Source organism: Argiope bruennichi, chromosome 10, assembly GCF_947563725.1.
Source record: "Argiope bruennichi chromosome 10, qqArgBrue1.1, whole genome shotgun sequence".
NCBI classification, from domain to species: Eukaryota; Metazoa; Arthropoda; class Arachnida; order Araneae; family Araneidae; genus Argiope; species Argiope bruennichi.
Window position 1 is genome coordinate 58,726,606 of NC_079160.1, and position 17,340 is coordinate 58,743,945.

Consider the following 17,340-nt stretch of genomic DNA (forward strand, 5'->3'; position numbering starts at 1 on the left):
AAACAAGGATCACCAACATAAAATCAGAAATAATTTGAAAAGTTTCCTTTTCTTTTTTTGTTTTCTCTTACGCATCTTTTCACACATTATTTTGAGAAAAGAAATGACATTAAAGGAGGATTTAGGATATTTTCAAAAACTAAAAACTGTAAGTTTTGACTTTTATCTTAGGGTTATATTTCCATATCGGTGTAATCATTTATCAGTGAAAAATAAAATCAATTTGAGTCAATTTTTTTTAAGAACTAGGCCTACGATTTACTTTAACGTTTTGTTTATGTTTCCTGTATTTAAGTCAGGCATTCCTAAATTTATGTTAAAATGTGAACAGTTTATATCCTTTAACTTACTTTTTCTCTCTTAAATTTTTGAAACGTGTTTATATGTTTATAAATTATATATGTTATATATGTTTATAAACGTGTTTATATGTTATATATGTTTATAAACATATATAAACTACCCGTACAGAGCCTTCTATTTTAACTCGACACGTTACAGGCAATTGCTTCTATGATTTACCGGGCCGCGTTCACATTCTACGTGACTTGAGTTAAATGGAGGCCTTAGTACTCAATATGAAGTGAGGAAATACGTATTATAACAGTAAATTTTGGTATAAAAACTTTGTCTTCTGGTATTGGTGGGTAAGAAGTAAGTTCATAAAACCCCGGGCTATCCGGCTTTTTTGTTACCCAGTCTGCCCTTCCGCCACATTAAGCCGGATACTCGGGAGTGTACCTGCATTTTATTTTACAATCCCATAAAATCGTATATATTTTTTCTTAGTCCAATTTCAATAAATAATTTTTAAGTCTTTTTTTTTCTTCTATTCTTCCTTTTGTTTTGTAAATTAAACAATTTTTATGACACGAACGGAACTTATTTCGATTTTCTTTTGCAGGTATCCGTAAACCCTGAATTGAAAGTTTCAGAACTTTCCTATGACAACAACGCCGCCACCTGCATCGTTCACTTCGATTACGTCTCTGCACAAGTCTACAACTGCACACTTGGAAGACCTTAAGATATCCCAACACATCAAGGATCCTAACCGGAATTTAATAACCCGTCAGTTAAGGCGGGAACACAGCATTACTGACTGAAAAATGAACTTAAGACTCACTGAACATTTGCGTCTGAACTGCAGCAACTGTCTGAGTTCCCACGTAGCAGCACGAGTACAAAGGGCCTGGAATGTACCAGCCCTATTGGCAAACTGTTCCCTATTCACTGAACCAAATTCAGCGTTGTATTTATGAAAGTGATATCATATGTGTCAAAATTAAGTGATGATAGTCGAATCAGAAGCTATAATCCTTATTTTTTTCATTTAAGCTTCGATACGTATTTATGTTTTTGTTGTTGGTGCTGCTGACTTTGCAAGAGTGCTGTTATTTATGAAAAATGTGGAAAAAAAAATGTGTGTGGCTTACGAATGAAAAGATGCATCAAACTCTTGGAATGAACAATTTTTGAATGGATGAAAAACAATTTTTCTTTTTTTGTGTACCACTTCTGAATTATTTCAGAATGAAATGATTTTTTTTAAAAGTTCCGAACATAACTAACAATCGATTTGGTTTGAATTGTGTTTAAAGAAGCAAAAAAAAAAAAAAAAAAAAGGAATCCTGATCAAGTTAAAAGTCTAGGTTTTTACTCAAAATTAAATATATTTATATGTATTCATATTTGAGTTTGCAATTTTATATCTCCCAAAATTCTTTTCAAAATAAAAAAAAATTGGAGCATTTTTAGAAGGACTCCAATGGAAAAATTATTGGTATATTTATGTGTTTTTTAACAACATATTCTGATAAATTCATATAATAATCAGATAAATATGATGAATGTATTGAATGGCATCAGTAAAGTTTTCAAAAGACTGAATTGCAAACCTTGAAAAAGAAGAAAGGGAAAAAAATAAAAGGCTAAATAAAAATCAAATACCATTTTGAAAAAAGAATTTTAATCAAACAGATGAATTATCACAAGTAAATCGAATTTAGAAAACGGAAACAGAAAACGATCATAATGAAAGAGGAAAGTAATTAACGTCGCAGAAAAACTTATGGGTCAAATGCACACACCGTCATTGTGTCTTCCTTTTTCTTGATGTTTGCAATTAACGTCTAAAATAATAGGCGATAATAATCAACAAGTAAAGTGAACGAACTTACCTTTATTTTTAGATTATGAGTTACAAAAAAATAATTTCCAATCAAGATTTCCGAAAGAATTTTCTTACTTTCCTGTATTCATTCTGGTTATCTACTGTTATCCATTCATACTGACTATGAAAGAAATGGCGCAGTGATTGGGACAACCTTCTTCTCATGTACTTTATTGTTGCGGTTGATCTCAGAAATCCGTCCTTTGGATATACTCGCATTCTATTCAAACTCTGTGGTGGACCAATTTGGTGTGTTAAGAATCATTGGTTGTTCTCGGCGAATTTCGTACACTCCGAGTAGTTTTGCTGCCATTTTTTGCCAAAGACATCGAATTCTGCATACGAATTCTATGAGTGAATGTCGTAATCATAACCATAACTATAATCTTACATAGTTGATTGATTCCTGGTGATAAAAAAAATGTCTACTCAAAGAATTATCTTTGAACGGTGCATCAAAAAATGGCGGAAATGTTTTTTTTTATTATTCTTTTTTACAGTTATTTGATTATATGTTTTTTAAATGAAATGAAACAAAATCTAATCCAACTGTATTTTTGCACTTTATTAACAATTTTTCAGTAAATGTTCTTTTTAAGATAATTGATTGCAAAATCGATTTTTCATTTAAAAAAATCAAAAGCAATAAATAAATTTATTAGAATTCTATCAGTGTGTACTTATTCTTTTACTTTTACAATAATAATATTTCATTAAATCTTTTATTTTTAACTTGTGAATTCAAATTTATACTTATTTTGCAATTATAATTTTACATAAATGATTCATGGTGGTGGATAAAAGTTTAAGTAAAAAGTTATTTTTGAATGGCAAATCAAAAAATGGCGGAAATGTTATTCTTATTTTTTTTTACAGTTATTTGATTATGTATTTTTTTAAGTGAAAAAAATGTAATTCAACTATATTTTTGAACTTTATTAATATTTTTTCAATAAGTATTATTTTTTAAGATACTCAATTGGATACATTTTCATTAAAAAATCAAAAGCAAGAAATAAAAATTCTTTGAATTCAATCAGTGTTTACTTATTTCTTTCATCTTTATAACAATATTTCCTCAGATGTTATTTTCTATTTATGAATTCAAAGTTCAATTTATTTTGAAACATTTGAAATCATGCTGTCAACTAGTTATCAACCATTCCATTATTCAAAATTATTTCCAATTCAATCCTGTAACTGTATATTCGAATGCAATTCTCTTACATGTTGTCGCCAATTTAAGTGATATGTCTTTCTCCTTTAAACTTCAGTGGGGCAAATTTTAATTAATAATTTTATAAGGTGAAAGTATTTTCACCCAGTACTGCTAAAAAAATTACTCTCCAAACATAATTTAGTTACATTCAAAAATATTACATATTTAATATCTCAACTGTAATAAATTTTAATAAATAAGAAGCCATCTTTTCTTCAGCTTCTTGTTTATAAGCACAAAATGGCGCCTTTCGTGCTTCATGCGTAAAAAGGGAGGGGGAGAGAAATATATATATATACACACACGATGTGGACACTTTTTTTTTCTTTTCTTTTTTACCAATTTGTCCAAAATTTGGCTCATATCTATATGCTTAGCAGTAAAGGCCGTATAACAAATTTCATTTATCTATATCATTGCATTTTCGAATTAAACACGTTTACCTAACATGAATATACAAGCCGACACACCACAAATTCCTTCAGCAGATTTGGTCTGCAGGAATAAATTGCTGATGATAATTCCATAACAAAATTTCATCTATCTAGATTATTGCACAATTATGTTCACATGCACAGATACAGACTTCTCTCAACAATTGAAAAAAAATTCTGCAACAATTTCCACGCACAAACCGAAAGCCAACAGAATTTGTTGCATTTTTGACGTTTGATTTCTAAGCCTGTTGCATGTATTCATAGACCAGCAGACATACAGATCAATACAATACAATACTATTGTATTGATTAAGGCTCATTATTATATTTGGCTCATATCTATATTATATTTCATATATGGCTCATATCTATATCTATATATATATATTATCTATATTTACAATACCGAATCAGTGGGAGTTCTATCCCCGAAACACTCGCAAACTTTCAAATAAAGGTTTTATCTTTCTCCCTTTGGATAAGGCCATAAATAACGAACTGGTAATGAAATATAAATGGCATTCGCGAACTGGTAATGAAATATAGATCTCCGGTGTACAATCTAGCATTTTTAATAAATTTATTACGAGAAAAGTTTTCCTGGCGTCTTTCTGCCGGCCGTTTGTTGTTTGGGTCAAACACTAAAATTTGATCAAAACAATGATTGTAATCGCAAGATGACATGCCAAATCTCACTGACTGAAGTCATTGCATTTATGAGTCATCACATTTACATGCATACGAAAATACAGACCAATAGAAGGATTTAGTTTTAAATTTGAGAAGAATTTATGTTTTAGATGCTAAACCTGTGTAACGAATTTCATCTGCCCAGCTATTTGCGTTTTGTAATTATGGAGTGAAGTTGCACTCGAACAACCGACATCCTGAGAATGGACTTAACAGAAATCTACAAGTTTGGCCGTAACTCCTTACACTAAAATTCAAACATCTAGCTCAAAGTGTTTTTGAGTTGTCATGTTCACGGGCAGACAAACATAATACCAAAAATAATTACGAGAAAGTAAAAAAGGAGTCATTTAATTTGATTCGGCACAGTTATAGAGTTGGTGTAAACCACAGGCGAACCATGAGGCAATCAACGTGTTAAAAGTTAAATCCCTTTTAAAATGAAAGTAGATAATCTCTATTTATAAAATGCAAAAGTACGTAGCACAGAAATGCTCTTATTTATTGTTGATTGACAACAGTCAAATGTGAACAAAATGTCATACAATTTGTTGATTGCTTTATTGAACGTCCTTAAAATTGTACTTAATCCAACACTTAACTAATGGAGCTACAAATTACTACTATAAATTCCCATTTGTGGACTTGCTGTGCTATGCACTATGCAGTAGAAGGAAAGAAGATGCAAAGAGATCAAGATTATCGAAGTAAGCGTCAAAAGTTTAATCGAATGCGAAACTAGGCTTAATCGTCGTAGATGGATAATCGTTATGACTTTATTATGGAAACTGATGTTCATACCTTTCGAAAGTATTGCCTCGCAGAAATGCTTTTTGCATCACTTTAAAATTTAAAAAATTACCTTTTTTTAATGATATCTGTTTCATTTCCAAACAATTTTTTTTTTCTTTATTTTCAATATCTTCTTTTTAAAGTTAGTTTGGCTTCAATAAGAAACAAAATTATGATGGAATTGAAACTCTTCCATTAAAACATTCAATCGTATATCTTTGCAATGTTAAAATTAAGATGAAAAAGTTACCTTCTTCGGTCGCTACCTACAAATTAAGATTTTTTTACTTCCGATTTTATTTGCAAGATATACAATATTTAACTTGCTCTCTGATAATTTATAGCAGACGGATTCAATTAAATTCATGTTTTTCAGTTTTATCAAACAACACGTTGAAATTAAAAAAAAAAATACATTCCATATTAATCATTTCAAAGCTAAAAAGTGAATAATCTGAAAGAACACGCTGGTCGCCAAAAGCGGCTGGTTTGACATTATTTGCTCGAAAAATGTCATTTGAAGTTATTTGTAGAACATTGATGGTGGACATCGTAGAATTGAATTGTGACACAACCTAATCAGTGCCTATTTTAGTCTGATTCTAAATTAACGTCAGCAGAATTATAGCAGACAATGTTATCAGAAACATATGAAACAGAAACATTCAAAAAAAGAACTTACTGGAACTTGATAATTAAAGACTTTTATTTATAAAACTCCATATCTTCAACTATTTAAAAATATCATGAATCCTGAAATAAACAACAGTTATTATCTGGAATATATACATGACTAAAAGTGCATACCTTGATGAAATTAAAAAAAACAAAAAAAAAAAAAAAAACATAAGAGTAAAAGTAAATAATAAATAAGAATTTTAAATGCATAGAATATAACAATCCGAAAATGGAATACAATTTTTACAATTACTAATACAATTTTTAGACAGATTCCTTCGATCGTCATTCGAAATCTGCTTTCAAAAATATCGTTTGCCGATTCATAATTTGGAAAAACAGACAGATTAACCTAGAAATCCTTAACACTCCACTCTCAATTGAATAAATTAGTAATACATAAAACTTGCTAAAATTTAAGCACATTTATATTTTCCAAATAATGCCACAGACAAAATTTTATTAAGATAATCTATTTCAATTATCATAAAAATTCCCATTCGAGAAGGAAAAACCTTTTTTTCAAATTTCAATAAGCCATCTTGTACTATCGATGGATTACACTTAAAAGGCCTATCAGACGGCGTGATGCTTCATTAGTTGGCGTAATTATTGGCTTCATTAGTTTTCCAGTATGCTATCATCTCTGAATAACAATTCTAATTTAAGCAATGGCAATATCCGTTGGCTTCTATTTTGAGTACCAGGATCAAAACAGTTTTGTCTTGTTTACATGAATGATAAAACTCATTCAATTTTTTTTCTTGCCAATTCTTTTCGCACATTCATTTCTTTGATCAATCTGTTAAAATATAATAAACCAATAGCATCCAGCTTCGATATTCACTGGAGAGTTTTATATCTTATTTTATAATTTGAAGAGGAATAAAGGCCATTAGGTCATTCATCCAATAAAATGAAGCTCATATTTTGCATTAAAAAAATTAAATCTACAAATCCCCGAAATTTGATATTTTTTTTAAGTATCCAGAATAATAGAAATATACATAATTATAATAATTAAGCTATAATAATGAAACAAAATGACCTTAAATGTTCATTAACACCTTCGAGCAGAGAAGCAACGAAATTCTCTATATATGACCAGCAGCAATGGTCTCCGAAAACTTTCTCGCGTACTTTCTAATAAATTTATGATGCCAGAGAACAACTTACATGGCATTGTTGGACAACAGTTACTAAATATTAACTTTTTGTGCGAATTTAACATTTTTATTGAATCTATCGTGTCACCATTGAAGAGTGTTTTGCATGCGGTTAAAAATATCCGAAAATTAAACTTGAATTTCAGACGCGGTTTTTTCTCAACCGATTTGACATGAAAGTGTACTTGTAGTCGCAATAACACATACCAAATTTCATATATTTAAATTATTTGTTTTTGAATTATCGCGTTTACATATTTCTGAAAGTACAGACCGACAGACAATCAACTCGTTGTTGGATATGGCTCAGAATTAGACAGGTGTCTACACCATAGATTTAATCTGTTAAATCGGTGCATCGAAATTTATCTATCCAACTCTCTTCATTTTGCAATTACCGAGTTAATTTATATTTGATCAGCAGATATTACTCAAAAGAGATATTACTCAAAATTTGGAAGAAATTTTCTATAAAGGCTGTATACCAAATTTCGACCGTCTAGCTCAACGCGTTTTTGAGTTATCTTTGTCACAGACAGGTGGATATTTTCAAAAAATGTGTTTTCCGAACTCAGGGAGCTCCGAAACATGGAGATTCGTCAAAATCTCGAGTTCGAATTTTTTTTGACGATTATTATACTTTCTCTATACTACGTATACGAGAAAGTAAAAAAGAAAATTTATCTATAATACAACGACTCAATTTTAATGAACGTAAACGTAAATGAACGACTTCTATTAATTTATTGCTAGCATAATTATGAATTTATTTAATCAAAGTCTGTTGAACACTTTCGAAATAATATTAAATTATAAAACGAGTCAGTCCATAATCAACCGCATTTGTTACTGAACATTAAAGATTAACATTCTGTTTAGAAAAATATTCGGCAAAAACCCTCCTAATACGATGATGATGATATCAACGCAAGCATTTCATCATCCAAACCAAAATAACACGATGACAATCAACCTTATATACAACGTATCATTGCTACAAATCGGAGAGTAGGATCTTTTGAACTCGAATCTGAGAATCTATCTCCATGCCACCATAATCCTGCTGACCATAAAATTCTCAGAAGGATTCAGATTGTACCTGATTCAAAATGTTGCATATTTGCTACAAAGCAAAATCTGTTTTTGTTGTGTTAACTATCATCGTAACACAATTTCGTTGCGTCGTTCGCATATTATTATCATTAACATATGAAACCTTGTACTTTGTTATGGATATACACAGAGGAGAAAGTTATAATTAATGTAGCCTGTTGCTGCAAAGGAAATTAAATTGTAGTAAAATCTATAATCCTGTCAAATAGGAATTCGAAAAATCAAAAAGTAAGAAATGAATAATACAACATAAAACATATAAAAACAACAACCCTGAATGCATTATCAAAATTCTACTGTCGTCCTCACAAAAATCGTTAACATTTGATTGAATAATAGTCATTTATAATATTATCAGTTCCATTTTCGAATTGCATACATTAAAGTCACAAAAATATAAAAAGAGGCATTTGATAAAGGCATCTTGGCAAAAGCATTAAAAACAAAGGCAATAAGAGGCATCTTGTATATGAACTTCATGAGACTAGATTATATTGCAAAGCTTTAAATATGCATTCTAATAGTATATAAGAATCTTCTCTAATTGAAACAAGCAACACCATCTATTTGAATTTTCCAAATTTTACAAGAAACTGAACTATCCACATTCAAAAACGAATATTTCTAATTTTTTGAGCTGAAATATCTGTTGTCCGTCGCCTTTGGCGACTAGCTGTTTATATCGATTATATTTATTTCCATCTATTAAATTATTAAGATTATGTCAAACTCTCAGACATGTTTATTTGACTCAGATATATTATGTTCACTGTGTACATGATTATATCCAATGTGAACCAGTCCCATGATATCACGGTATTTTTGAAGATGTAAATGTGCGATTCATCTATCTTCTAAATTTCGGTAGACTGCCATTTCTTTTTTATTCATCTTCTAAACTATACAGATATTAAACAGAATCCTTCATCTTTAGATTACAGCGACTGAAGAGAACAATGCGATTAATTAGATCATGAAACAATGAAAATAGATTGAAATTCAGTGCAATTTTTTAAAAAATGCCGAAACTCAGGTAAATTTTGGATGACTATTAAATTAACATCATTAAAAAGATAGTTTTTTAAGCTTTGGAAGGGTGTAAAATTCCTTTTTTGCGTAATAATATCATATCATGGAAAATGACCCAAATCAGCTTAATTTTTAACTAATTCCTTAAGTTTAAAATTAAGGAATTCTTTCCTTAAAGTTTATTTTAAAAAATACAGCTCCGATGTGCACATTCTCGTTTTCTAAGGTAGATGTGTGCCAAATTAGATTCAATTAACTGTGTCCACCAATACAAAAACGAAATACACACTCATTCATCTTTATTATTAGGAGAGATTGGTTAAAAAAATTCTATTTCCTGGTCCTCTGGTATAATTTTAAAAAATTGAGATAGATGGTGTTGTTTGTTTTAAACGGCGAAATCCTGGAATGCAGAAATTGGGCCATAAAAATAGGCAATGTTTTTTAAAAGTTCAACAATAAATGACTAGATTAATTTGAAATTGGCAAAATGAAAACACACTGAAAATTTTTAAAAATATATATCAAAAACGCACGCACACACATTCCAAGCAAAATAAACAACATAAAACTAGTATTGAACCAATGTTTGAAAAAACGTAAAATTCCTCTCTTTAAATAAAATGCAATTACTAAATGCAGAGAATAAAATTCAAAATTCATTAAAAATATTTCAAAAGTTTGATAAATAAATATAAAAATCCTACCATATTTGGAGACTTTCATATAATTAAATAATTTACTCCCAATATTTTCTGAATATAATATTTTTAGATTTCTAGTAATTTGAAATAAATAATAACAGACGTTAAAACTTCAGGGGTAAACATTTTTGCTGATAGAAAGTTAAAATAATAATAATAATAAAAAATTTCAAAGTCACAAACACAAAAAAAATGCATGGTAAAATCTCACAAAATGAAATAATATAAGTATACATTACTTAAATTTCTACATGCTTTTCACAATTGTCAAAACCCATATCTTAAATTTTCTTGAGCAACATTCCAACATGCATTTTCATCCGTTACTACCATGCATATTTATCTCATTTTATTTGCATAGATATTGTAATAGAAAGCTCATTTAACAATGATAATAATATCAATAATACATAACAAGTAGATAGTATAAACATCTATTTCTTTTAACAAACCAATGACATCAATGAACGTGATACAAGGCCATAGTAAAATGACTAGAGACATAGACGTGTCTGTTACTCATGGATTATTATACAGTCTGTGGTGTAGTGAGGAATGGTGACATCTTGGGCATAATATCTTTTCTTCCTCCATTCAGCATCAATGTAAATACAAATAGCATACAGAACTTTTTTTTAACCCTTGAATGTACTTGATTTAGAATATGACAGGAAGACACTAACTGCTTATTTTTAAAGCCATTTCTCTGTGACTGACAATTGGGGCATCTATACCTAGTCCCCTGTTATTACACCTGCAGAATGCAATGCAAATGCACACACTAACTATACCCAATAGCTAAAACTTTACTTTTCAAAAAATTAATTTCCAGTTCTAGAAGAGACAATTTCACGTGAAAAGTGCTTTAAATGGCATAAAGAATTATATTTTATACATTTTGAATCAGCTTACAGCTGATATTCAAAGTTTCTTAACTTGGTCAGTTTTAGTCACAGAAGATTGGAACTTTTCCTTTTGTTGTTGTTAAAAATGCTACTATATTAAGAATATTTTATTACCAGTCATCTTTGGTGATCAGCTGGTTCATTGCTTGAGGTTAATTTTAATTAAATCAATCATGCATAATTTGAAGTTCATGATCCCATGAGTCAAAATTTTTAAGCATATCTATATAGCCTTACACCTGTTCTGTTTATTATGTAGATGAACCTTCCTAAAGAATTCGATTCCTATAATATCATAATGCTATAAAAACATTTTGTGACTGGTTCGTTTATCTTTTAACTATCTCAAAATTATAGCTTCACTTTCTTATTTCTTATATAAACTATACAGATATCAAATAAAATCTTTCTTCTTGATAGAATGAATGCTACTAATAATGGATGAAAATCATGCGATGAAATTTTTCAAGAAACAGTAAAAACGGTTTGGATTTCATCGCAACAATGAAAGATATTGTAGAAAATTAAAATTTCTTTTCAAAAATTTCCACTATAAATAAACTGACATCATTAGAAAAACTAATGTTCAAATTTTAAATTGTGTAAAAAATCAGTTTTGTCTAATATTATTTAGTAACATTTTCGGGGATTACTTTGGGGAGGGGGGAGCCAAACTATCACAAATTTTTAATTTACCAAACTAATTAAAATTTCAAAAAATAAATCAAATCGAGATCCTTTTCCAACATACAGATATCTGTGCTCAATTTCATAACTTTAAATCAAATAGTTTGTATTCTAGAGTGCATTTTCATTAGTAAATTTATGGACTTGAAAAACATAAAAATATAATTCTTAATGTCATTTAAAGCATTTTTCCAAGTTATCTCTACAGATTTAAAAATTAACTTTCAGTCAAATTAACTATTAGAAAGGACACTTGAATATACATATTCTGTTTATCATTAGTAAGTATTGTAAATATTTTTTTTTCAATGAATTAATCATAACTGTTTTTCTAACAGTAAGGAAATATATACATTGTTGTTAACACATCCAATTTTTCAAAAAAGTATACTTTTAAAAAATTATAAATATTTGGAATAAATCAATTATTCTCAAAAGTTAAAATAATAATGGCATGATTTGATAATGATTATTAAGCTAATACAATGAATAATTACAATTTGATTTATAAATATCACATTATGTAATTAACAATACCATCATTTGAAAGAACTTCACCTTGGATCAACATCCAGGGTCATATTTCAAAACAGAAGCTAATGACGTTTTTTGCTTGTGAAGAGGACTTTTAACAACAGTGTCATTCTCAGAATTTTTATCCACTTCTGCAAGAGCTGATGCCACAAATTTCTGAAGTTTAGGAGGCAAATCGTCAACATCCAATGATGACCACTCGTGACGATCATCTGCAGTAGATGGCGCCACTGAATTATTCAGAAATTTTCTTGGAGTAACTTCTGAATCGCTGTGCAAAGTTCTTGAATCATGTACAGGAGAAAAGGATTCTGAGCTAATTTTGGAATCGCTATAATGGCTACAGCTACTCATACTTCCTTGACGGTCAAACAAACCTAAATATACATATATATATGTAATGATGTTTTAAAATTTAAACTAAACTAAATTAATTTCCTAATTTTTAGCTTAATTTAGCCCATATTAACTTCGTTCTAAAATATTCTCTTATTTCCTGATCCCATTACACTTTTTCTATTTAATTAATTTAACATGAATTCTAAAACTGCTGAATCTGCTAAAAGCCGACGCGTTCCCACACTCCGAGTGAAGGGATAAAATATTGTTGATATAAATAAATTTCATTAAAAGATCCCTGTGTTTCCCTTACTTGTGATTGACATGTGTCAGAAATCCCTATTAAAATCTCACAGTATATATTCACAGGGATAAAATTTCCATTAGTTTTTCCGCATTTCGTGTTGTGTCATTCTGTGTTGTGCTCGTCGCTTCTGCTTGTTCATAACTCGTGCCTCCCAGGATGCAATAAAGCGAAGTTAAAAAAAATCGAAAGTCTCTTCACTGTCTTCGAAACTGCCTTCTGCTTCAAAAATTATGCTTGAATAAAAATATTCGACACATTTAAGTACCAATAGTCGCGATTAACCAATAAATAACGGTTAACAAGGGAGAATCTATTTACATTTCTTCAAAGAATCATTTCTTTGTCTATGGGGGGGGGATATCAATCGGTAATGTATATAATTTCGTTATCTGTTTCTATCTGTGAACAGCTTTTTCGGCGATCAAAAATTTGAATCTGATGAGCTGTGTGACAACGGCTCTACTCGCAGTCGACGGCAATCTATACAACGTGGATTTTCAAAATGATTCAGAACTGGAACAAATGTCTCAACATGAATGGCAGTTATGTGAAAAAAATGGTACATTGATCATACTTTCATTTCCGTTTCTGATTGTCATTCTTTGTATTTTTTATTGTTGTATTCAAAGTTATGTGCTTTAATTATTAATACCCCAACCCTTCACAAGGTATGACAAAGACTTCAATAAGTATAATTTGTGAAGCACACTCTTTAAAAAATTCCGAGAAAAAGCAAGTTTGGAAAATTCAGACGTGTTTATATATTGTATGTTTCACTGTTTTAATTCACTGTTTAAATAATTCGTGTCCCAATGGACAAGCGTTCAGTATCAGAAGGTTGAAATTTCTTAATTGAATCTCTATGTTAATTACAGGTACATGATGTACGCACTTCGCAAATATATAGGATGCAGTTTATACCAACAAGTAAAAATATAACTGTGTTAATTACTAACATTGAACAATCAATTTTGATCGAAAAACTTAGTTATTTTCATAATATCTCGCTTGAAAAATTGGCAGCAATCATAACACTGCTTTTTGGAACGATTCCTTTACCAACTGATTGTTAAGTTTCTGTTGCCTGCTGCACTCTGTGTGAATCTAACCTTGGAACAGCAGCCTATTAGCCCAAAGTGCTCAATAATATTGTTACGATATCTTCACGATATTGCCTGACATTCAAAATGTTGAATAACAGAATGGAAATACCATAAAATATTGTTACGAAAAAAATATAATCCAGTGGGCACACGTAAAAAATTCTAACAAGGTAACGGACGAAGGCACTTTATTCTACATAAAAATACAAAAGAAAAATAACAAGATACATAAAATAACGCTTGTAGAAATAAACAACACACACGCAACAAATCGTTACTAAACAATCGCAACAGCACGAAATACAAAGAAAGAACTTGCAGGATATCAAAACTCCAAAGAGAGAATTCACTCAACTATTTGCTTCAGATGAATTCAACTACTAACTCACTACTCTGCCTTTTATAGTTCCCGTCGTAGGGTATGAAATGATTTGACTTCTTGTTAAATGTCAAACAGCCTGATATTATTTTCTGTGCAAAAGAACATTAAGTTTACTACAATAGAAAACGCATTCAAGTGAAGACGAAATCATCCTTATACAATTATAATATTCTACACGATAACATGTATTGTTTGCTAACGGATTCTAAAACCCTCCGTGCTTTTGCGCATGCGTTAGGATGGGTTTAATTCAGTAAAATAGGGGTGAAAGGAAAGGAGGAGATGTTTACAGTTAACAATAAAGTAAATTCCGGAATTCTTCCTTAGTGTAATAGAACCGTTGAAAAAAGGTCGTCTCAGAATACTGAAACAGTAATATGCATTATTGCTGTTCTAACATTACTGCTGGCATTTATAAATACAAGATTAGAAATACCTTCAAGCTCATGCTTATAATATAACTTCATTCCCACCACTGCAATGTAGGAATAACAAATTTTTTTAACATAAACAAATCCCTTTAGTTGAGTAGGGATCAGTGACATTTTGTGATCAAAATCGATCTAAAAAGCCTTCCAACGAACTACAGAAACCAAACTAAGAATAAAATTATTTTAATTCTTTTTTTTTTTTTTTTTACTTTCTTGTATACGAAAAGGAAAAAGAACTGTAGTCAGCAAAAGATTCGATCTTGAGAGAATCCTCCAAAACGATGGCCTCTCTCTCTATATATATTTTTTAATTAGAGATGTTTGGTGGCTTATCTGTGAACACGTTAATTCTAAAAGCAATGGACCTGATGGATGAAATTTGGTGCGTGGTTTTTACACCAAAACTGTCGATTTCTATCAAATTTTAGACGAAATCCTTCGAAGGGAAATCTGCCTGTCTATCCATATAAATGCTTTTGGACACAATACAAAATGCAAAACTAAATTGATAAAAATTGAATACATGATTTTATCAACAAAATTATAAATACATATGAAATATTGGACTAAATGCCATCAATATTCTCATGTATGAGCATGCGATAACTCAAAACCTCAATTTTAGATAAATAATATCTGATATGTGATCTTTTGACCAAAAATGTAATATAGATCAGGTTTTAGGCCTAATTGAAAAGCTGGAAAAATCAGTAAGTTCCATAATGCACGGATTTAGCTAGCAGAAAAGTGCACTATGTTTCGTAAACGTAGGAAAGTCAAGGTTAGAGCACTGTCTTATACTTGTGTTTTGTTACCCTTGCAATAAATTTCAGAATGACAAATTGGTATTGTGCGGGAAATCAAATCCCCTCTTTGGGTGTACACTGAGAAGTCCGTCAGGTTCGGAAACGAATAAGAGCACTTTATTCTATACGAAAGCACGAAACACAAGTAATAAAACACAGATCAAACCTACATAAAATAACACTTGCTGAAATCCACAACTCACAAGCAGTAAATTGTTATTAAATAATCGCATAACTCGGAACACGCAAAGAGAACTCATTAAAGATGTCTCCAGTAAAAAGAATTATGCTTTTTATTACCTCTTAGATACCCTGATAAGGTTTAGAATGCTATACAATAAAGTTAGAAATTCCGATTCCTAATGGAGCTATCATCAATATTCTCAAATATTCTGGATTCATTTTTATCGGTAAATTATTAGAATGTCATCAAGGCCGGGAGCCAGAGACATGAAATACATCCTATAGTCTTTAGAGTTATCTGTAAAACTATCTTTCTTATCAGAAAATGAACTGCGTATTGAAGAAATATTACAAATTCGTAATAATATTTTATGCAAGCAGGACAACTACTTCAACTAATCTATACTAATAATAAAGACGAATGTGTGTGTGTATGTATGTGTGTGTGTGCGTGCGTATATTAACACTCTACAGGTCAACTCATCTAACTTACAATTACCAAATTTATAACATGTATGCTTTAAAAGGTGGAAATGTGCACCTCAGTGCGATTTTTTAAAAATTTAATGAGAATTTTAGTTGTAAATTAAGTTGAATTTTGGCGTTTTTCCGCAATAACATCTGAAAATATTATTGCACAGAAATAAATTTTACATATTTTCGAGATATTAAAAATTGTCTGTTTAATGGTACCAATATAATAGTTATGCGAATTTTTGCTAAATTTTGGCAATTAAAAAAAAATTGCCTAAATTTCACCAATACATTAAATTGTTGCCCTGTTTGTGCTTGGAGGTGCTTGTGACCATTTTGTCACACTGCAGAACTCCAAAACATCACGCCGTTGCCATCAGCTAATTGATAGCATGATTTTCTAATATTGTTGCGAAACTAAATTTTTAAATTTTTTGGCATCTGTGTAATTTACGAAACGGATAAAAAAGTGAAGTTACAATATCACGAAAAACATGAATTACACATTTATGTTTTTAATAGTACCATAATATCATGGAACTGATCTCCACTAGAAGGTTTCAGGTGCTAAGACTAAGAAAATTAGAATAACACGGCTATGATGTCAGACAATTTGATGGAATCGTAAACATAAAGGTATAAAAAAAATTTCTCTAAAATTAAATATAACTAATACTCCAGGTTGATCCTATTGATCGGTTTTGACGGCAAGTTTTGAATTAAGTCCACTTTTTTAGGCGATATATTAAGAAAACAGCAAATTGTTGTTGTTTTTTTAATTATTGATCCAAATTTATTAGCATAATTTCGGTATTAATAATTTCCACAAACTCAGTGTATCCGTTTTTAGAATTATCTAGAGAATGATAAACAAAGTAGCCAGCAGCATCAATAAAATAGATTGGATCTGCTGATCTTGGATTTCTGCAATAGAATGCTTATATGTTGGGCACCGGTTTGCATGAAAAAGATGAAACATACAGAGTATATGAACATATCATAAATTTTCAAACTCTATTTTATCAGAGTTAGCCATTTTGGGCTACCTGCTTTTTCACCCACATTATTATGTTTTTAGGCTAGCACCGATTAATACAAAAAGCACTTTTTAAACTTTTACCTTGTTCTTTGACATGACTAAAACAATGAATGTAATTGAATCAATCTGTTACAAATTACAGTGGATAC

At 30.1% G+C, this 17,340-nt stretch overlaps 2 protein-coding genes across 3 annotated transcripts in view; one reads left to right on the top strand and one right to left on the bottom strand.

Moving 5' to 3' along the window:
- The window catches only part of LOC129988110 (lysyl oxidase homolog 2-like), a 59,660-nt gene extending 56,451 nt beyond the window's left edge, over window positions 1–3,209 (top strand). The window contains exon 8 of the mRNA XM_056096236.1: window positions 905–3,209. Within this exon, the coding sequence (XP_055952211.1) occupies window positions 905–1,027 (123 nt within the window). The 3' untranslated portion in view covers window positions 1,028–3,209. The remainder of the gene's footprint in view (window positions 1–904) is intronic.
- Window positions 3,210–6,017: 2,808 nt separating this feature from the next.
- Window positions 6,018–17,340, bottom strand: part of LOC129988243 (coiled-coil domain-containing protein 149-like) — a 29,499-nt gene continuing 18,176 nt past the window's right edge. For both annotated transcript variants that reach the window (XM_056096421.1, XM_056096420.1), the window contains one exon: window positions 6,018–12,504. In XM_056096421.1, coding sequence (XP_055952396.1) covers window positions 12,158–12,504 — 347 coding nt within the window. In that variant the 3' untranslated portion in view covers window positions 6,018–12,157. The remainder of the gene's footprint in view (window positions 12,505–17,340) is intronic.